General features: G+C 43.3%; 4 protein-coding genes across 9 annotated transcripts; 1 reads left to right on the forward strand and 3 right to left on the reverse strand.

Annotated features, from left to right (window-relative positions):
- Window positions 24-2,344, forward strand: LOC8060120. The gene is made up of 5 exons (XM_002456616.2): window positions 24-577; window positions 703-775; window positions 925-1,088; window positions 1,174-1,533; window positions 1,610-2,344. Exons 1-5 carry the CDS (start codon window positions 299-301, stop codon window positions 1,853-1,855), a joined length of 1,122 nt encoding a protein of 373 aa, XP_002456661.1. The 5' UTR covers window positions 24-298; the 3' UTR covers window positions 1,856-2,344.
- Window positions 2,242-11,695, reverse strand: LOC8060121 (RNA polymerase II C-terminal domain phosphatase-like 2). Its single transcript, XM_021455608.1, has 16 exons — window positions 11,191-11,695; window positions 10,257-10,727; window positions 9,761-9,971; window positions 9,305-9,462; window positions 9,149-9,219; window positions 8,622-8,727; window positions 8,455-8,544; window positions 8,079-8,136; window positions 6,837-6,967; window positions 6,703-6,756; window positions 6,024-6,120; window positions 4,767-4,975; window positions 4,566-4,646; window positions 4,055-4,120; window positions 2,974-3,047; window positions 2,242-2,789 (listed from the first exon to the last, which is right to left on the reverse strand). Exons 1-16 carry the CDS (start codon window positions 11,545-11,547, stop codon window positions 2,777-2,779), a joined length of 2,247 nt encoding a protein of 748 aa, XP_021311283.1. The 5' UTR covers window positions 11,548-11,695; the 3' UTR covers window positions 2,242-2,776.
- LOC8058935 (isoprenyl transferase) lies at window positions 13,782-16,450 on the reverse strand. Of its 2 annotated transcripts, none has more exons than XM_021457443.1 (5): window positions 16,380-16,450; window positions 15,921-16,016; window positions 14,810-15,289; window positions 14,550-14,728; window positions 13,782-14,474 (listed from the first exon to the last, which is right to left on the reverse strand). In XM_021457443.1, exons 3-5 carry the CDS (start codon window positions 15,146-15,148, stop codon window positions 14,018-14,020), a joined length of 975 nt encoding a protein of 324 aa, XP_021313118.1. In that variant the 5' UTR covers window positions 15,149-15,289; window positions 15,921-16,016; window positions 16,380-16,450; the 3' UTR covers window positions 13,782-14,017. The 2 variants fall into 2 exon arrangements, with proteins under 2 accessions (XP_021313118.1, XP_002458791.1); XM_002458746.2 differs by having other exon boundaries at window positions 14,661-14,728; window positions 16,380-16,448.
- LOC8058936 (probable 3-deoxy-D-manno-octulosonic acid transferase, mitochondrial) lies at window positions 16,035-20,900 on the reverse strand. 5 transcript variants are annotated; one of them, XM_021457439.1, is made up of 12 exons: window positions 20,432-20,897; window positions 20,314-20,356; window positions 19,763-19,885; window positions 19,434-19,553; window positions 19,276-19,354; window positions 19,010-19,126; window positions 18,164-18,261; window positions 17,597-17,687; window positions 17,121-17,240; window positions 16,958-17,028; window positions 16,527-16,744; window positions 16,035-16,457 (listed from the first exon to the last, which is right to left on the reverse strand). In XM_021457439.1, the coding sequence occupies exons 1-11, from the start codon at window positions 20,743-20,745 to the stop codon at window positions 16,559-16,561; spliced, it is 1,362 nt and encodes a 453-aa protein (XP_021313114.1). In that variant the 5' UTR covers window positions 20,746-20,897; the 3' UTR covers window positions 16,035-16,457; window positions 16,527-16,558. The 5 variants fall into 5 exon arrangements, with proteins under 5 accessions (XP_021313114.1, XP_002458792.1, XP_021313115.1 ...); XM_002458747.2 differs by having other exon boundaries at window positions 16,035-16,439; window positions 20,432-20,895; XM_021457440.1 differs by lacking the exon at window positions 19,434-19,553 and having other exon boundaries at window positions 16,035-16,439; window positions 20,432-20,899.

Raw genomic sequence — 21,251 nt, forward strand, 5'->3', positions numbered from 1 at the left:
AACGGCGGGAGCAGACGGGCACGAAACGAAAACCCCGCGTGCGCGCGGATCCTGACGCGCGAGACCAGGAGCAGGAGCGCAAGGGCCCCCGGCAAGGTAACTGCCACAGTCACCACGACCACACAGCCACACAGCCTGACAGACACCCCGCGATCGGCGTGCCACACATGTAAAAAGCCACTCCAGAAGTGTCCAAAGCGCAGTGCGGAGGCGCACTGGCACTGCGCCGCAGCTGACGCCGACCCGGCACGCCGCCTCTTTCCGTGTAGGCTGCCCGGCCGCCGCCGCCACCACCACCATGCACCCGGCGAGCTCGAAACCGATGGAAGTCGCGGCCGTGGCGTGCCGCGCCGGGCTGCTCGCGCGGGCCCGTCCAGGCAGCAGGCCGCGCACGCGGCGGTTTGCCGTCGGTCCCGCCCCGTCGGCGGCTCGAAGAAGGCTGCTCGTCGCGTCGCTCGGGGTCGGGGAGCCACTCCCGGCGCAATCCCTACTATGCGAAGAGGCCGTGGCGCTGGAGGTTGGGGTCGGGGAGCCACTCCCGGCGCGATCCCTGGGCGAGGACGCCGTGGCGCTGGAGGTAATCCGATGTCGTCTTGCCGTAGGTCGTTGCCTCGTTGGCTTGTTACCTTACCACAAGCTTCGATCGCGAATTCGCGATCAGACATTCGCACAGCTATATGAAGTCCATTGATTTTGGTGCAGGTGGGTGAGGATGATGATCTGGACTCCCTTGTTTCTGCCGAGAATCTCTTGCCTCCCGCTGCTGCTGCTGACGGTATGAGCTCTACTCCCAGTCGTCGTGAGATTAGGCGTTTAGGAACAAGAGATTCATGTCAGTGGTGTGGACGTGTGGTTTATACGGAGTTACGGACGACAAAAACGCTAAACTAATGTTGGCACGTCTCGTGAATCTGACCGTGCCAGTTCCTGAGGATAGGACAGTGCGTGTCAAGTTCGTGCTGAGGAAGCAGTGCGCCTTTGGCCAGCAGTTCCTCGTCGTCGGTGACGACGCGGCGCTCGGACTTTGGGATCCGGCTAAGGCGATCGCCTTGAATTGGTCAGAAGGCCACGTCTGGACGGCGACGACGGTGAGCTCTTCGGTCATCTGTGTGAGTGCGTTCCGTCAGCGACCCTGGCCATGTGAGTCTGATTCGATCGTTTATGTTTGATCAGGATTTGCCGGCGAACAGGTCGATCGAGTTCAAGTTCCTGCTGCGAGATGCCTCGGGGCATGTCCGTTGGCAGCATGGCACTAACAGAACTCTGCAAATTACTGAAACCCCAAACACCATGGTTGTCCACGAAGACTGGGATCACGGCAACAAACAGAAAGTATCAGAGGAGGAAGAGCTCTCCATCGGGGCAGAAGATGTGGTATTTTCAGAGGATCTTGAAGGAACAAATGGCGCAATGCCGGTAGATAACAATCCCCAAAAGCATGAGAATCTGGAGACCGACAGGTCGGCTGTGGTGGTTGCAGATGCTCCTCTGCAGTGGGAAATGGTAGCAGCAAATGGAACGGACCAACCACAGGTAACCACAACCACGGCATCACATCTTGTTTCTTATAGAAGCATATACCTGACAACTCTTCTCTTTACTGAATCAGCTGATGCTGGACAAACACCAGACGATTCTTGAAGAGGTCCCCGGAGAACAAAACGGCCCACCTTCTGCCGGTGATTATGCTGGCAATGGCGACGACGACGACGACGACACTACCTTGTATCAGGGAGGTGACCTGCTGCAGAACAGGCCGACAAGTATATTTGAGAACGACTTGGCCTGGGCCGGGAAAGCCATGCAGCAGCTGCTTCGGATCCTCGGTTTCCAGATCGGCACAACAAGAACATGATATTCAGCTTCAGCTACCGTCGTGTATATGTTGCAAACCTGCTGTTTTGAAGGATCACCTATGCCTTCAACTCACTTTTCAACGCTGAAAGAAGCCTCAGAGCTGAGGATTGTAACTGAAACTCCAGTGACAGCAGCAAACATCAGCCGTCTTCCCCTGCACTGTGTTGCATATAGCAATTACTAGGAGATAAGTAACTAGTACTGCAAGTATGTTCAGTTTAGAAATAGTGACTAATAACGTGAGAATCATCGACTTCTTATCTGCTTCTTGTGAAGGCAGACTCCATCTGTACAATATGGCAAATCTCAGTGCCATGTGAAATCAAATCTGTGGAGGTAACTCTAAAAGAGGAATAGATGTGAGTGTATAACTCAAGAAATCTGAGCACTTAAATGTATTCATGGTTGAAATAAGTCTGTAAAGGATTTAGTGCCGTTTATAATAGACATGTAAACATGACAACTGGTACAAGCATTCCATTTTTAACGATCCATATCTGTTAATGAGTCACCACACCCTTAAGAACAACTTAGAATGTTAGATCCACATCTACTCTCCTACTTCTTTACAGCCAACTATGCACTATCCTAAACAAGACAGAACATCTATACTTGTATGGGAACAAGTTGTACATGGGAAGATTCTTTGATGAAGATGGTCAAAAGAATCCATAAAGCACCATCTCTGCTCTCTATGTTACCACCTTCAAAACCAGGCTTTCCAGAACAAGACATGTGCTTACAGTTTGACACACATCATGTGCTCGAGGTGAGATGCCAACCATACTCACAGAAAGGGTGATGCACTTCTGCTAAATCAATGACGACTTCTGTAACGGTGATGAGCTGTTGCCCTCACATTACATCCTTCTTGAATGTTAAGTTCATTTGATTGTGGAGCTCAGAGCGTGGAAGGAAATCAGCCATTGCATCTGAAAGAAACAGGACAAAAGGAAACCACGACAAACATTTAATATTCCACCCAAAATGTCCAAAGATGACGATTTTCTAGGAAGGATACAATTCAGGCTATTCTGTACTCTACAGAAGTTACAAAATAAACCAAAGAGCGAAAACATCCTAAAAGCAAAAAAGTGGGAACAGTCAAATTATTACCTTACAGGTCTCAGATACTTCTTAATTTGTGGGTCAGTGGTTGATTTTAAGGTCTTCAGTGCCTCTTCTGCAGCCTGAAACCAAAAGAGGGGGCACACGAATAACTTAGTACAAAAGTAAAATATAGTACTTGATACACGTCAGCCTTCCGCAACAATTGCTTGCAAAAGTGACACATCACCATGTAATTATGCTAACAATTATTTGTGTATTTGAGGGCAATTACATTTGTCACGATCCTAGCTACATAGTAAATTAATGAATACTATATTTTTCAGAGGAAAGAAACACATATAGCATGCATCATCATTTGAAGGCAGGTGTCCCATAAGACTACATTCCACTATGGGCCAACTGGTAACTGGCATGGCATAAACCCCAAACAAACTGCTCAAATGAGGTTTCTCATTTTGATTAAATTTTCAGTTGAAACAATTACTGTTTAAACCATGCTGCAGTAATTTGTTTCCAAACATACAAGCGCAGATGGAAGTAATCTTTCCATTGCTGCTCTGCAGGTATAGTCAGTTTTCTTTAATGCATAATTTGTTCCCATTTTCCACATCTGAAGTTTTTGGTTTGGGCACCCAAGAAATGACCTAGTCCAGAGAAATTTTCAAGGCTAATTGTTTTCACATGTAAAGAGACAACCAACTCCAAATAGAAACATGAAAGTAAGTTGAGAACTTGTCATGACTCTATCAAATTTGAGATCTCGAGTCCTATAAAACTGTACCATGCTTAGTTTTTACCAGAACAAAATACCACAATCTTCTTTTGAATAATGAATGTAGCATGCTAGACAGTCCACTCAATTGATTTTTGCTTTTGCAGTTAGTAATGATTTGGGTAATCAATTACCTGCACAAGTGCATGTAGAATATGGAAACAATTTGAAATTCATTACTACTTAGGTGAAAATGAATTTCAATTCTAAAAAAAGGTACACAATATGTTCACAATTCTAACTTTGTTTCCCCATTTTGATAACGGTTTACATAGATGCAAAAAAACAATTTAATGTGGCAATGAATGCAGATATACAAGAATTTTAAAAGGGAAGCACTAGAAAACACAGTACCAGAAGCTTCGCAGCTTCTCTGTCCGAACCAACGCCCCTCCCGAGAATCAATCCTGCTAGTTCAACCTTCAAAAAAAGAATATATCGGCTGATTAACAAACCAGCAAAAGGAAACCAGCAAAAGGTGCTGGGGCCAAGCTATCCAACTCAGATCAGTTTCTTAAAAAAACGCCGGCAAGTTAAATTTGTATGCAAATATTAAATTCTGAACAGCCGTCAACAGTCAAGAAAACAGGTGGTAGCCAGCCAGTTCCCAATAATGGTCACATTGAAGTCACAAAAAAAAAAATAATGGTCACATTGTTTCATTTTGTGAAGAAAAACAAAACAACTGTTTTTCAGTAAAACCTGGTTGCTCTTATATTTGTTCCTACACTTATAACCAGTACAGACAAAACCCGGTAACAGTCACATGTGCGACTCAAATCTGTGTTTTCAAAGTTTAGAACTACAACACCTTGACGCATTACAATATAAGGTGTCCACAAGGCCAGCGTGAACAGTAACTGACCTGGAAATGATATTCTTCATTTCTGGCTGGGCTAGAATTCTGGACTTGATCTCGAAATACTACATGTTGGTCCTCCAAGCACTACAATTTTAGATGCAAGTTAGCATTTAAAGAAGGAAACAAAATTTGAAAAAAAAAAGGTACAGCGCATCAAAATAGCATATGGACAAAAATAATGGCATGTGCAACAAAGTGTCTTACATGTTCTCTAATAAGACTCATAATAGACGACAACTTATCCATACTATTTGAATCATCCAGTTTCAATGTACTTCCAGAAGGTTCTCGCATAGAGATATCATTGTCTGAACAAGGAGCGTCCTCCAGAAAGCCATTACCACTCCCAGGGGGCTTCCTTGACTCTTTCTTAGGAACTCCGGCAACTAGAGAAACAGATGACAAATAACTGCCTGCAATTCAATCCATTAAATTATTAGTGCACATAAAACTAGCCTCCTTCTCAAACAAGAAAAATTTGGAAAGGAGTTCACAAAGGTAAGTATGCTTATTATTATTTACAAATTTGTACACAGATAGTAAGGCAAAGCTGAAAACTCCCAAACATGCCCAGTAAAGAATGATCGATTGTTCTTTCGATGTAAAAGACTTATCCTCTGTTTCTAAGAAACCAGTGTTTTCCTAAACGGTAAATGGTGAGAGCCGTCACCTACTGTTTAGCCATTATTCAGGCTAAACGATCAATTAACAGGCAAAACGGCTGTTTAAACAGGATAACGGTCAATTAAACAGAAACGGTAGACAGCCGTATAGCATTTAAACAGGTTTAAACAGGCTAAACAACCGTTTCGGCACAGTGAATAAAACCTACCCACAAGTTACTTTACTTTTCAAATAAAATTTCTTAAGAGGATATTGAATGAAGTGATGTACAGCTGTTTCCCAATTCCTAGGAGTAACATCTATTACCAGAACTTCTACCGGAGTGGGATTGAGAAGTATGCAAATTAGTGAATGAGTTATTTCAAATATACTGTGTTATTAAGCACTCCCGGTCAGCTGCTATTCTTATTGATGCTAACTGCCACCAGAAATTTCACATTGCAATGGGGACCCCGTTGTAATATTTAGTTTGCATTTCCGTGGACAAGGTGATCTGTATGCCCATTAATCAGACATGATATAACCAGCTTATGTTATGTGCCTACAGCTAGTTTGACAGACAGTACCAGTTGACAACCCAACAGATAAGCCAAGATGAAAACTGATCCATCACATGAAAAATAATAGGCTGCCAAAAAAAAATGATAGTAAAGCAACAGATCACCTTCAGATAGTTTACCGACACTTAAAAGGACGTTTTCTATAAAAATACATTAAAGCATTTTAGAGCTTCCAGGATGCTCAGTTGCTCAGGTGTATCCATTATTCTATTACAAGTAACTTTTTAAGTGAATAGCAAAGCCTGGTGTAGACAAGATGTAGAGGATATATACTCACTCTCCAAATTTTGGAGAGCTTTTTCAGCAGCTTGAACTTGAGCTTCATCTCTTGTTTTGCCGATTCCTATTCCAATTTTTTCATTACTAAACAGAACCTGGAACACAAAATAGATAAGGTGAATATGAAATGATTAAGCAAAAAATTGGTACTAACACTATATAAATCTAAAGAGTAAAATGCACCTGGAGACCTTAAACTTTTCCGGGATTCTCACCTAGGCCCATAAGCTCTCAAAATGAGGATTTAGGTCGTTAAACCTTTTAGCGGTTCACTCCAAGCGAAAACCAGGTCCATATCGAGCACACTCAAAAAGTTGAAGGACCTATAATCCTCTCTTTGAGAGCTTATGTACCTAGGTGCAAATCCGGGCAAAGTCAAGTACCTTGAGTGCATTTTACTCACCTAAAAATGCATAACTAAGCTACCACATAAAATTAACCTATAGCAGCTTTCAAACCTTGTCACATCTAGAGCAGCTGTAGACACTGAGGCTACATGCTTTTTGTCAAGTGTGAAATATTTTATCAATCACCACAAAACAAAACTTCTAGAATGGAGATGTTGTTGATGTGCACTCAGGCGATATGGTAATATAGCTCTTTCAATTCAAAATGGATACAATTGTTGGCAAGAGAATATATATTATAAATACTAGTCACAAATTCAAAATACTAACCTCTACAGAAAATAGCATACTTTTGCCATTGCTTACAGTAGATCTGAATTCCACCTGTACGAAAAAGAGTTTGGGATTACTTCAAGGTCAAATAGGAAACAAATATAAGCTAAAACAATAAGATGCCAGAATACCTTGGAGTCACATAGCTGCCCGATTTCTTGTAACACTGTGACATATACCGAGGGGGTTATTGCTAGCGATCCCCCATTTGGCTGGATAGTCCTAACTCCTCCAGTACCTCGGATAGGCATTCCCTCGTCATCTAGACCAAAGATTCCAGTTAGTACTTAAACCACCAAGTGTTGATTCTTATACAGCATATGCAAGGTTGTCAGGAATAAGAATCTTAGACAGGAATCAGGATGGCATGATTAAGATCATATAACTGACCTCAAATGAGAAAGGCCATATGGTCCACCAAGTCAGGACTGGAGAATATGGTATCTCGTAATTACATATCTATCCTAATACTAAAGAGCAAAAGGTTTCTTCATCATTCATCGCTCACTACTGTCTGATGGGGATCAGATCGACTAAATCTCTTCCGTGCATGTACAGGCTAGACCGCTAGAGTAGTGTGTCAAAGCACGGTACAGGGTCCAATTGTGAAACGAATTGGAACACAAAATGTTTCCATGGTCGGCTACTCTCTCCCATACCCATACGAGTTAAGTGTTTGGGCATGATGCAAAGTCGAATTGGAGCTTGGAACACATGACACGACATTGACAAATCTCTAAACATCTCGTACTCATACGAGTTAGATCAACATGGGTCCAGGCATAGTACAGAGTTTGATTCCCAGACAAATTGAAACGCATGACATCATATAGCTAAATAAATCTCCGAGCCGCAAGTCATCTAGGTAACCACACAACAAGCTGAACATCCCGTTGCAAAGTATGGGTATGTTTGCTAGGTCCAGACAACCTTGGATAAAAGTCTTAGTACCGATTTAAAAAATGAAAAGAAATCATGTGATCATGGGGGTAAATGAAAGAGCAGCACAATTTCTTCATATGCTCAAAGCATGGCCAAGTGACAAAAGAGAACAGACCATTAATAATATTAAGTAAATACAAACCAAGTGCAATGTTCTATCAAGCATCAGACAAGAAATTTCCTCTCATGCCAAATGTCTCAAAATAAAGTTCACCATGAATAACACAGTAACAATTCTTTGATAAATGAAAATGGCAGGAAAAAGGCCAGAAGCAAGCAAACACAAGAATCCAATCAATGGAATTTTTTGAGATAATAGACAAATAAATATATCTGGAGATGCCTAGTATACTCTAACATAAAAGGTAACAGGAATTGCCAGAAAGAGAAACCAAAAGATAGCTAAGCGAATTTAAGAAATTGAAAGGTACCTGGTGAACGGGTTGAGAATGACATTTGCTGTCCCTCCCTTTGCTCCCACCGATATGACTGATAAGGAAAATAATTGAACACTCATCCTCTTGAAGTTTATTTTGAACGTTAAGAGGTTAATAACAACCATTAGTCAAATCAACGGACTAGAGTGCTTGGGGCTCTAAACTTTGTAGAGGTGCAGATCCATTCTCAAGAAGAGCGAGGTAGTAAATAATAAAAAGGCATATATAGTTATAAATGGCTAAAAGCAGACTGCATGAACGATATGTTGCCATTTAAACAGTGCTTGCTAACATATTTCAAAGGAAATAGGGCATTATTAGTCTGCATCCTCTAGTTAGATCCAAGTAACACGAAGATATAAAAATTCACCTGCCCGTTTAATCTCTTCTCTACTTCATTTCCCCTCATGCCCTCAGGTATAGGAGCCTGATCTTTGTTGCCTGGTACAAAATTGGTATCCTGTAGAGAAATTGGAAGGTAGCATAAAGTTTCAGAAAAAATTAACTGGAGGGAGAACATATCCAGAATATTAATACCTCGCAGACTAAATAGTCACCAACATCTGGAGCATATGGAAGATCCAGTAACCCATTTTCATAGTATAATTCAAACACTTTCCTCAGTAGATTCTCATCAAACTCTCTGCACGAAAAAGAAAAACAGGCCCAGTATTGAAGAAGTAGGAAATATATAATTAAAATACGCCAAAGGGTGCCTAGCCCAGTGGTTAGGCACGTTCCGGCGGCACCCCAGGTCCCAGGTTCGAACCCCCGGTGGGGCGGATTTTGGGAAACTTGGGTAAAAAAATCCCCTCGTTGGCCCCATGTCCAAAGCACTGGTAATGAGATCGGCCCAGGTCAGCCTGAGGACCGTGTGTGGCCCAGGCAGGTAATCTCACAGGTAACGTCTCCCAATGTATGGGCGGGGCCAGGGTTCGGGGGTTTTCTGGGCCTGTGTGAGAAGGTCCTTCTTAGTTCAAAGCCCGGGGGGCGGCTTGCCCCACGCAGGTCCAGTTTTTTTATATAATTAAAATACAGAAATTTCATAACGCACATTTACCAACCTGAAAAACCCACCACGAACATTGCAAGCAACATTCCTTGCAACACATAGAACTGGAACAGCATTGGCCATCTAAAATTTATAGAAAGCACACATATCATTCCATAATGGGTATATGTTCAACACAAAATACAGAGAGTAATAAAATAATAAGTACCTCTGCTTGTGGAGCATAGTATGGAGTATATGCAGGGACAACATGAACTCGATGTTGATCTTTATCATCCCAAACATTAAGTCGGTCATCAATTACCATGGCCATCTTTGGATGGCATCCTCTGTCTCGGAAAACATTCTGCAGGGACTTTCTGGAACCTGCCATGCAATAAAGAGAAAAGATGCAACAGATCAAACCAGAGTGATAGGAAGGTTCCAAATGCACTGTTCCATCCAACTACATTGTAGTCGCTATTTCATTTACTCCTATATATTACTACATATTATATTCCAATAAAAGCAGGGCATCGTAATATTAGGAAATAAAAGCAAAAAAAAAGAACATTTGGAATATAAAGTTTATGGCAAAAAGGTGTTGCTAGTGAGTTTGTCAGGATAAATGAAACAAAACAGATACAGGGAATCATTGCACAATAGTTGAAACAAGTTCACTTGCCTGACTTTACACAATTTACACGTTCTGAGAGCTGTTGTGGACTTATTAAGTTGCCTTCTGGATCAAGAAGTCTCCACATTTCAAGAGCATAATCTCTCTCAGCCATTGTACATACATAAACCTCAAATCTTTTTCGTCCTTTTGCAGTTAGGTAACTCCTCAATTCTTCCCAAGCGGGCCTGAGCTTTACGAAAACACTGGTATCACGATTCTGAAAAGAATATATCATGTAAATGGGTAAGATGATACTAAGCATGAAAAAGGTAGAGAAATCACGGAACAGTAAGTTGAATGAAAGAATAATGATCCCTAGATATCCAAAATTCTGTCAACTTCCAAATATAAAAGAATTTATGCTGAGTGAGTCAGTCCAATATTTTGTACTAAATCTCGAAAAGCTTAGTAGGGTCAATAAATCATGTCTCCAAAGTAGACAAGACTCAAAAGCCAACAACGATATCATGGAATGCATTCTATTATTAATTTTGAAACATACCTCTGGATTGATGCGAGTCAAAATTGCATTCCTGTCAGGCAGTCTGATAACTGGACGAAGAACACGCTCCTGACCACCAGACATAGGTTGAACCTCCTCTTTCTGGGTTCCAACTATTTTCCCATTGTCCGTAACTGTATCGGTGTCAATGAATTCTTTGAGAAGCTCTTTGTCCTCAATATACCGTTTGATTTCTGCAGACATCCCTGTTATTCTGATAGGATCATCTTCGACATCCATTCTGCGGGAAAGCATCTCAATCCGATCCTCGAAGGACTTCATTGTGTTAGCAACGATAAGGGTCTCATCAAGATCAAACACAATGGCAAGACAACGCAAGTTGAGCATGCCAACGGACGCTGCATAGAGCCCAGAGCGTGCTGAGCAGCACCAAAAGCATGGCATCTTCCCTGATTTGGTCGGCATTGCCACCAGGTGCAGCTCCTCATCCCCAACTACTACCACAGCACTCTACACAGACAAATGAGAGAACATGTTATACAAATCTTAATGTTCTGTGTAAAGTTCTATCAAGAGAAACAGTCCCTGAATCTAACTACATGGAACTTACAACCCATGAAAGACCCAAAATGAAATGTGCAGAATGCTTCAGTATATGAAACTTGTTTCACGAAGTACAAGTATCACCTCAGTAAGTCACGTTTTCCGCTTCAATTTCAAACGAATATGGCAATGATATACTCACATCAAGCCAAAACACCTATGATAGACCCAGAATCAAATGTGCGAAATGCTTCAACCATACTTGTTAAACGAATTGCAAATACAGTGAATAGAAATTCCTAAGAGGTCACGCTCACATTAAAATATGTATACTCCTTCAATTTCAAATGAGCATAGAAAGGAAACTACAGTCGCATGAAGACAAAACCACATATTCGCGGTTGTTCAAAAAAAAAATTTGGGGACAAACCTTGAACTCATTGAAACAAGTGAGATACAAGCGCTGGAGGCTCGGGTTGGGAGGCGTCAGCTTGGTGTGCAGCTTGCATCGCACGGAGAAGGGCGCGATGGTCTGCAGGATGGCGAGCGGCGGGCACCTCTCGCTCGCCGGCGACAGGTGGCTGACGCGGATCTCGTTGCTCGGGAACGGGAGGCCCCCCTCACCGCCCTGCTTCATCGGGAACACCTCCATCTCGCCGAGGTACACCTCGCCGTGGAACATCCGCATGCTGACTCCGGCGGGCGCCCCGGCGGCGGGGGCGACGCCACCACTGCCACCGACCCCGCCTCCCAGTGCCCCCGGCGGCGGGGGTCGAGGCGCGGCCATCGCGAGTGGGGAATCGGAGTGGGAAAAGAGAGGGAGAGGGAGTGTAATTTCACGCAGCGGGAGCAGGTGCTTGCCCCCGCCCGCCTCCCCCGCTTCGGCGGAGACGCGGAGCCGCGGGTTTTGGTGTGTGGGGAATGAGGGGGCGGAGAAGGGGGCTTGCGGGAGGGGGGCTCGGCTGCGTTTATATAGAACTTTGGGGCCGGGCGGCGGGGTGGAGATGGTTCCGATTGTTCGGTCCGGTCACCGGTCTGGCTGCGGACGCGCGGACCAGCCGACCAAGTCGAGTCCCGAACCGGGGCTGAGGCCGGGGCCGGCGCGTCAGTGAGACGGTGACTGTGACTACCTTCCCGTGTCGCGTCTGGCTCGGTGCGCCGCGTGAGGCGCACCGGGAGTCCGGGGCGATTCCGTTTCCTGCTGATTTGGCACGTCTGGGGCATGGCTGTGTGTGCGTGTCGCGTGTGATTCGTGAGTGAGAGTGGGCTCAACGGTTCAAACTTGAAAGATGGTTTGTTCAGTTAAAAATACGCACAACACCACAAACAGCAATGCAACGCGTTCATGAATTGTACTGCGGGCTACGGGGATCAAGCACTCTGGTTTGATGCTAAAAAGACATGGCCACCAGGGTGAAGGGGACATCAAACAAAGATTTAAGATTGCGAAGGACCATAACGTCGATGATGAAATATGTTATCCTTAGCATAGCAGCAAAGCACTAAAGTCAACGGTGGACTCTAATCCCCATCCCTCGTGTTTTTCTGTCGACTGCCGCAATGGCTATGCCCACTACCCCATACAGTCTGTTCATTGTCAGTTATTTAGCAATATTTTTTTTATAAAAAAATTAGCTAACTATACTTTCTACCATAACTTATCAGCCAAACGAACAAGACAATGATTAGCTAGTTTTCGTTTCGTTTGAATTTGCCTAGTTAACATTAGTTACGCTAGTCGGAAAGAAGAAATCAGCCAATACTTGGGTGGCAACTAAAGTTCTAGTTGATCTACCTATTAGTTGAGGATCCAAATAGAATCTTTGCTAGTTTTTCTCCATTGTTAACTATTATTAGTTGTATGGGAACCAAACAAGTCTTAGTAAACCATGGTTAGAATTAACTATATACCACATGTTCGCTTGGCTGGAAAACTATAGTTGACTGGTTGTTGATTTGTTAAGAGAAAAACACTTCTAAATAGCTGACAGATTCAGCAGATAAGCTCAAATAAAAATTTAATGGTACAATAAGCACTGTGTCAATCACATTAAGCTATCATTAACAGTTGTGATTAACAGCCGCTGCTACTAGTTGTAGCTAGTACTGTTCTACATACTCTTGTCGTGAGTGAGAATGCAACCTGCAGCAATGGCAGCGGCTCTGCCGAACAGATATTGCCAATCTTCCGTGACAGGATATGTAGCGCTCAACTGCTTCATGCATAGATGAGAAATAGATAAGAGAGAGCTACAATAAACTACTTTTTTCGGCTTCATCTCAACTCATGTCTTTACTAGAGAAGAAAAATAGCTTCACCCATAAATCTGTTTTAGAAATAAGTGTTTGACAAAAAAAACAGCTCACAACAGCTGAGCTATTGTAAGCTATACCAGACACTGCGTTATTTGAACTCTGGTGAACAGTTGGCATTAACAGATATTGCCAATCTTCCGTACAGAAAAAAACATACACCACGGGGTCAGGTTATCTCATCCCTCGGTCATTTGAACTCTCGCAACAAATTAGCGAACGATATTAGCATAAGCCAAATTTAGTGAAACAAACTTTAGTATATTTTTTTTACTATTGTCGCTTGATGTCTGATTGCTGGGCTTAAAAATCAAGGTTAAAAATATTGTTTGCTGATTTTTATTGCGAGAAAAAAATACTATTGAATAACTAGAATGATACGATAGATAAACTTAAACAAATAGAACCTGAATCATATCTATTCAATCAAGATGAAAGATGCAGCTTGATCTCTAGTACCACTTGAGTTTATTTCCTACTCTCACAAGAATTAATTGACTGCATACCACCACTAAGGCCTCATTTAGTTCGTAAAAATTTTCAAGATTTCCTGTCAAATCGAATCTTTGGTCACATGCATGGAGCATTAAATATAGACGAAAATAAAAACTAACTGCACAGTTTACCTGTAATTTGTGAGATGAATCTTTTGAGTCTAGTTACTCCGTGATTGGACAATGTTTGTCGAATAAAAACGAAATGCTATGGTAACCAAAAACAAATTTTTTTACGAACTAAACAAGGCCTAAGAAACGTCCATCTTTAATACTCCATCTCCGCATCTTGGTCTCCTGGAGGAGCCCCAAGCACCATTTGTGAGTTGTAACAAATACAGCCGCATCATGGGAATACCACGGGCCCCAAACCCATTATCATCCACTGACCAACGCTTACTACATTGACAGTTCAAGCACGCCTTTCACATGGCGCTGCCTGCCTCTGCGCTACAATTTCCTTACCCCGAAACGCCTGTCTCTGCTCTGGAAGGAGACCAGTGCCTCGAGGTAGTCGGCCTCTCCGAAGTCGGGCCACAGCGTGTCCGTGAAGAAGAGCTCCGCGTACGCCGACTGCCACAGCAGGAAGTTGCTCAGCCGCAGCTCGCCGCTGGTTCTGATGAGCAGGTCAGGGTAATTAGGGAGCTCGGCGTTGGCATGGCTCGTCTCGAGCTCATCGGCGAAGATAGTTTCGTCGATGTCCTCCGGCCTGAGCAGCTTGTCGTGCACCTTCTGAGCGAGGTTCCGGCATGCTTGGACTATGTCCCTCCGCCCGCTGTAGCTGATTGCCAGTGTCAGGTCGAGCTGCGAGTTGCTCCGTGTGGCCTCCTCGGCTTCTCTCGCGATCTTCTGAAGAGAAACCGGCAGTCTTGAGGAGTCGCCGATTACACGTAGCCGAATTCCGTCCCTACAAAATGCAAAAGCTAATGCCATATCATCACGGGGCAGCATTCCAGAATATATCGAGGACAACAAAGATTACTTGTGAGGTTTACTGCCAGCTCCATAGAGTGTTCGAATCCATCTGCATCTTATCAGGAATGCCAGTAGAGACCTAAGTGTGAGGCTATTAACTGACGGCGCAAATGCATACCTCAGAAATTCAGCTACGCTTTCGCGGATCGCTCGCTCAAACTGCCCCATCAAGAATTCCACTTCCACCTGCGAATTGGCAAAGAGAACCGTCAAGCTCGTCGGCGACAAAGAAGGCGACGGCGCGGCGGGAGCCGGAGGGATGCATACCCTGGGCCGGCTCCAGTTCTCGTGGGAGAAGGCAAAGGCGGTGAGCGCGCGGACGCCCCAGGCGCGGGAGAGCCGCACCACCTCCTCCAGCGCGCGGCGCCCGGCCTCGTGCCCGGCCGCGGACGGCAGCCCGCGCGCGCGCGCCCACCGCGAGTTCCCGTCCATCACTACAGCCACGTGTCGTGGCAGCGACTCCGCTCGCAGCCCGCCGGGTAGGAGCACAGCTTCGGCCGCCGGGGTCGCGCCGGCTCGCGGGCATGGCAATGGCAATAGGAGCGTGCGGCGGGAAGGGGCGAGTAGCTGACTTGTAGCAGCTGGGGAGTGGTGGGAGAACGGCATGGGTGCTCTCGTTTTGGGCCTCCTGGTGGTGTCGGGTTGGGTCTTCTTGGCTCAAACTTCTCCAGCACCACAGCTCAAAAATCAACCGCGGCAGGCTGCTATGCCTTGCCCAGTGCGCCGAACGACTTGCCGACTTGGAGACTTCAGAATACGAGAATACAATAAACATAGGCCTTGTTTAGTTCACAAAAATTTTCAAGATTTCCCGTCACATCGAATCTTCGGTTGCATGCATAGAGCATTAAATATAAATGAAAATAAAAACTAATTACACAGTTTACCTGTAATTTGTGAGATGAATCTTTTGAGCCTAGTTACACTTTGTTTCGACAATGTTTGTCAAATAAAAACAAAAGTGCTACAGTAGCCAAAACCGAAAATTTCTACGAACTAAACAAGGCCATAGATTATATAAGAACCTACACAAACAAGCAGCGCTGTACCTGCGACGATAGGAAAGAAGACATCCATGCCAGTACTCCACAGCCAAAAAATTCCACGTATTCACTGTTCAAAGATATTTATTGGAACGCACGCAAGAGTCATGCAACACTCAAAACAAATCGGCAAACAAGCCACCAGTATTTTATGCCATGCGACAAAATAGTCGCTCTTCACGCGCATAACAGCAAACACATGATTTGGTGCATATTTAGTTAAATTTAAGATTAATTGACTCCTCATCAAATGCGTTTCTTCTTTTGTACACAACGGGAGTACTTCTCTACCACGTGTGCACTGTTGAACGAGGTGGGGAAGAAAGAAGAGCTACCTGGCTACCTCATGTCAATTTGCAAATTGCAGTCCAACCCAATGGCATATATTCGTTGTGTCCTTTTTCTCATTCCCCCCTTTCCTTTTCCCAAAACTGTACTTTGCCAAGATAGAAAAGGATATCAATCACACATATCACGTCTGAAAAATCATATGCATTTAACAGTTCACATCTAACACTACAATTGACATGCTCCTTGAAATTCCTGGAGCCTTGAGTGTGCAAATTTTGTAAAAGGAAAGGCACTGCAAATGATCATCTGCTGGCTGGCACTAGGGAATGACAAAATATACAGCACATCCATGCCACAAGGATATGAAAGGATGACAGACATCCCGGAGATTTTTTTATGGAATATATTTAAATTTCCGACAGGAGCAAGTCGAGCAGATGACGTGGATATGTGTGAGCTTAGTATCCTTTAATTTGAGATTCTTGTCCTTTGTCACCACTCACCAGGTCACCAGCACGCCACAATCACTGGTGCCAGTCTCCCTGTGCATTTCCACTCCAGTCCTTACAATAAATCAGCAGCTGTTAATGTGCCGTGAAAGCTTATTATCAGAATCAGATTATCAGGGAAAATTGGTTTCAGGAGCGTACCACAGATATTACAAGAAGAGGCCTCCACTAAGTCAACTGTTCCACGTATCTGTTTGGAAGTCAATGGCAAACCTGCTGACTAAATTCCATACACGGTTCACAACTCCATCCGACATAATGGAAAATGCATTTTTTGCAGCTCTTTGACGTGCTCCCAGAGTGCTAGCATCACCAAGCAGTTCTTTTAGTGTTTGCAGAAGTTCGAATTCTCCTGACACCTGAACGAAAAAAAGAACACTCTGTGAAAGAATTTTCAGGCCCAATTCCCTCTGTTAAACATGAATTTTATCATGCCCAAGCCGACTGATTACTTTTATTATGGAGCAACTGAGCTAGTGATCAAATTTACTATGCAATGCTGTGCTAGCCACAGAATGGTGTTTTGTTTAGGTAGCAAACTAGCAGAATATTAATTTTGTTGACTTTGTCACCTGCTTGACAGCTAAAGGATTTATTTGCCACATTTCAACCAGCATATGGTAGAAGTGTCCAACGTGGGGTCCTGCATGCCAGAGTTCACTTTACGAACAACAAATATTGTGACTTTTCACAAAGAAATATCAAACATAAAGTATGCCAATACCTTTGACTCACCAGTCACAACAGCACAACCAGCTGCAGCAGCCTCAGAAATATTATGGCCGGCTAAGCCAGGTAGAAATGAACCGCCAATAACTGCAACTGGGGTGACCCTGTAAAGCATTCTTAATTCCCCTGTTTTCATGGTATTTTATGCTGTTAGCTAATAATCCCTCTATCTCAGAATGATAAGCATATCTTATACAAGAAAAGGCCAAATTTTACAAACTTTGACCAACAATTATTCAAATTATTAGGACATAAAACTTGCATCAATAGATTTGTATTCAAAGTGCCTTTGGGATGATACTGATTCTTTAGCAAACGATGACATATTGTGATAAGAGAAATTAAGGGTCAATATCTATTTTGCATGACTTTTGCTTGATCAAATTATTCTTATTATTTCGGAATCTGAGGGAGGAGTTCCAATATGGCACACACAATTTGTGCAGCAATATATTAACTTTCAGAAGGAGATGTTCACAAACCTAAAGTATCAACCATGTATACCCTAGTGGTTGAAGACACCACTTCCCTAGTTGACCTCAGCACAAAATTGACCTTTTCTTTCTTTAGTGCCTACAACAACATACACAAACATATGTGTTCAGATATATTATCCTATCATAATGAATAACATATCATACCAGAACAAAGCTGGAATCATAAATTAAAATGCATGATAATCTCTTCATGCTGAAGAAGTTCAAATTCTAAACAGTGAAGTCGGTCACCAGTAACTTACCTTTGTGTGTTTAGGTACCGTTTGGTTCCTTAGAGATTTTAAAATCTAGATAATAAATCTCATGTGTTTTATTGGATTCTATGCCTCTATGTTAAAATTCCCTAGAATCTAGTATGTTTGGATGAGATTCTAGGATTCTAAGACTTTTTTATCCAGATTCTAAAAATCTTCTAGTATCCAAATAGGACCTTAATTGTTTTGACTTGAGTACCCATCACATTTGGCCACCAAGATATGATAGTATAAAATAATGGTAAGAAACAAGTAGTCAAATGACTTAGAAGGGGTAAGAAAAGCAATGCCATCGTACCAAGAAAATATTCTTGCAGTCTTCAGGATGTCTTGGCACAAGAATTAGTAGTAGAGCAGGATACATCTTGACCAACTCATCATGAACGCGGAGGATGACTGAAAAAATAAAGCAAGAAAAACAAGATGGCTTGTGAAAACTGAAAACCATTTCCGCCGCGTTGCGAAGCAAAGAATAATGTTAGGAATGCAATTCCTCCATGTCACTCCACATTGAAAAATGTGAAAATGATGAATAAATGAGATATACTTTCACAAAGGCTACTGCATTTTTCTTGATCAGAGTACAAACAGAAATACAAATAATGAGGCAGAATAATGATATGACAGAAGATCAAAAAAAAAAACCCTACATGAATATTGTTCAGGGGAAAAAAGAGTAAAACTACATGAATGAAACTATGGCAGAGGTGATTCTCTAAATCAAAGGCAAGTTATTCCAAGCTTGAGGATATAGAAGCATCCATTGACACAGTACTCCTATATATCTTGAACAAATATTCCATTAGTATGACAATTTACAAATATACAGTATTTAACTATCTTAATTGAATGTAAGTCAATCTTTCAATCCTGATCATTATGTAATGACATCATATATCTGTCATTAAAAGTTTTTTTCTTGGTAAAGTCATGGCTGAAATAAATTGTTGCAGGAGTGGTAATCAAAGTAGTTCTTGGAGAACTCGAAGGAGTCAACAAAGGTTAGGGATAGGAGTAACCATTATTATGAAAATGTGAAATGCTAACAGTTTTTTTGTACAGCTTACTGGAAGTGAAGTATAAGTGATACAATACATTTTATTAGTCCAGGAATCAGCAAAAGGTGCAGCTCCTGAGTTCTTACCTTCTTCTTCACCTCTGTGAATAGAAGCAGCCATCCAGAGGGGCCTATTGCTAAACTGCTGTTGTAGATCATTTATTTCGTTGACCTGATTCTCCCCGGCATGAACATCTCCAACAGCTATGTGAATTGCATTAATCCTCTAATAAATCATTTGACTTGTAAACTTGGTTATCTTTCAAGCTCCCAAGACAACCTTTAAAACTAAATCACTCATATGATCACTTGAAATCTATTCTCAGGAAAGACTAGACAAAACTTGAGTATACCATATTTTAAATCTCCAGCAAAATGTATGATCCCTGGTGGTGTATGTAGCAGCTGAAAACGAACAGCCTGAATAGTACTCTGCAACGATAAGAAATGAATGATGGCAGCAGTAATGGGTGTACATAAAAATAAGGTCAGCATTACCATGATTACTAACCAATGGGACAACAAGTGATAGTTTAGAGAGCATCAGAGCAACTAATGGGAACCCTACAGGCATCGACCAGTGGTTGAAAGATTTCAATGATAGGCGAGCGTTTAAAAGCGCCACTGCAATCTGCAGATAAGTAGGCAATTCATAACAGATAAGTAACTACAGCCTACAACATGAATGTGTGATGCAGAAACTATGAATAGTCGAGATAAAAGTTCTGCTCTTGCAGTATGAAAAAAACAAAGAGAAGGATGAACACTAGGAACTAGAAAATAAGCATGATCATGAACAGTGATGTGGTCATGCTCCAGAATTCTGAGAAAACCACTTACCCCTTTTGTTGCTGCAGACATAATGAGGTTTGGCCAGAGTTCACTTTCCAGAAGAAGTACCAAACTTGGCTTCCAGTATCCAATAAAACTGTCTATCGCATTAGGACAGTCAAGAGGAGCAAACTACACGCATAAAAAAATGAGGTTGGAAGGGGAAAAAAAACATAGCACGCGAAAATTGTAAGTGAAGTTGCTTCCAGTTCCAATGGCGAGTCCCAGCATCTGAACAAACTACACTTTCCCTCCCAATTTTCAATCACAGTTTACTATTACAACCTAATAGCTAAGTTATGTAAGTACTCAGGCTGTCAGGCATAGAGAAGCAGTGATAGCACAACTGTACTGTATCAATGTATGGTTATCTCATTAAACAGCAGTACTCGGGCATAGAGAAGCATCAACAGGTGACCAAAGCCCAACCAATTCGAATTATCAAATAGTACTTACGAAGAAAACGCACTGTTCATCCTCACTAAACTAAATCCAGCATAGCCACAACAAGCCCACAAGGATCTGAGCTCTGAAGCTACGCGAGCAATCTGCAAACGCACCTGATATATGACACCATCAGGGAGTAGATCCTTGATAACTTCGCTGCGTACAAGCCAAATAGCGGTATTTAGGGGACGACAACGCAATATGAATTTGCCGTTGAGAACGGGAGCTTACAACGAGGAGAGAGTGGTGGTGGTGAGTAGCACGGGGAGGTCGGGATGGAGGCGGACGCAGTGGCGGACAACGGGGAGCGCGGCCATTCCCTCCCCGAGGGATACGGCATGAAACCACACGAGCGGAGAGCCCGGCCGAGGCCGCGCCGCAGACGGCCGGCCTAGCCGCTCCGGCCACCGCGTCGGGTGCTCCAGCCCTTGCAGTCGCCGCCACAATAGGACCCCCGGCGCCGCCGCGCGGCTCGCTGCTCTGTACAGCTCGTATAACGCCCATCCCCCGCGCGACGCCGGCGACGCCGCGCGGGCCGGCCGCATCGGAGAGTTCGAGAGTCGAGACCGATCGAACGAAGCGTTGTTTTGGCGGCGGAGATGACGGAGCCCACTTCCGAGCAGACGACCGAAGAAGAGAAGGCGTAAAGAGAACAATGCGCGTAGTCAAGGACGGGAGAGTACAGTATCAATGACGATGACTGTTGGGCCCGAGCAGCCAGTGGATGTAAGGTGGGTGCTTAAAAGCAAACTCCTGTTAGAGAATCGGAAAGTGCAAATCCAAAGCAACGCGACCAAGGGGAACATCTCCTACTAATACTAACCTAGTTACCACGTGTGATTTCTTGATCACTCGTCAGTGACAACGTGTGTAGCAAGTGATATCAGATACACCTATTCTCGAAATCTTTTCTATGGTTGGTGATTTAAGCCTCAAATCATAATTCTCGGTCAATTCCATCTAATTGATTTGCAGGGATGTAAACAGATCACTGTTGTCCTTGTCCCTTGTACTCCATCCGTCCCAAAACATATAAGTGTGATGATCAAAC

This window comes from Sorghum bicolor, chromosome 3 (assembly GCF_000003195.3).
Source record: "Sorghum bicolor cultivar BTx623 chromosome 3, Sorghum_bicolor_NCBIv3, whole genome shotgun sequence".
NCBI classification, from domain to species: domain Eukaryota; kingdom Viridiplantae; phylum Streptophyta; class Magnoliopsida; order Poales; family Poaceae; genus Sorghum; species Sorghum bicolor.

Coding starts and splice junctions, on each gene's coding strand:
- LOC8058935 (XM_021457443.1), bottom strand. CDS start 15,148: ATGCCGTTCTCCCACCACTCCCCAGCTGCTACAAGTCAGCTACTCGCC. Junction 14,729..14,809: donor AGAACTGGAGCCGGCCCAGG/GTATGCATCCCT, acceptor GCCAATTCGCAG/GTGGAAGTGGAATTCTTGAT. Junction 14,475..14,549: donor GCTGGCAGTAAACCTCACAA/GTAATCTTTGTT, acceptor TGCATTTTGTAG/GGACGGAATTCGGCTACGTG.
- LOC8060120 (XM_002456616.2), top strand. CDS start 299: ATGCACCCGGCGAGCTCGAAACCGATGGAAGTCGCGGCCGTGGCGTGC. Junction 1,089..1,173: donor ACGTCTGGACGGCGACGACG/GTGAGCTCTTCG, acceptor ATGTTTGATCAG/GATTTGCCGGCGAACAGGTC. Junction 1,534..1,609: donor ATGGAACGGACCAACCACAG/GTAACCACAACC, acceptor TTACTGAATCAG/CTGATGCTGGACAAACACCA.
- LOC8060121 (XM_021455608.1), bottom strand. CDS start 11,547: ATGGCCGCGCCTCGACCCCCGCCGCCGGGGGCACTGGGAGGCGGGGTC. Junction 10,728..11,190: donor CTTGTTTCAATGAGTTCAAG/GTTTGTCCCCAA, acceptor TTGTCTGTGTAG/AGTGCTGTGGTAGTAGTTGG. Junction 3,048..4,054: donor GAGAAGCTGCGAAGCTTCTG/GTACTGTGTTTT, acceptor TTTTGGTTTCAG/GCTGCAGAAGAGGCACTGAA.
- LOC8058936 (XM_021457439.1), bottom strand. CDS start 20,745: ATGCGGCCGGCCCGCGCGGCGTCGCCGGCGTCGCGCGGGGGATGGGCG. Junction 19,127..19,275: donor TGCTGGAGATTTAAAATATG/GTATACTCAAGT, acceptor CAATTCACATAG/CTGTTGGAGATGTTCATGCC. Junction 17,241..17,596: donor ATACATGGTTGATACTTTAG/GTTTGTGAACAT, acceptor CCATGAAAACAG/GGGAATTAAGAATGCTTTAC.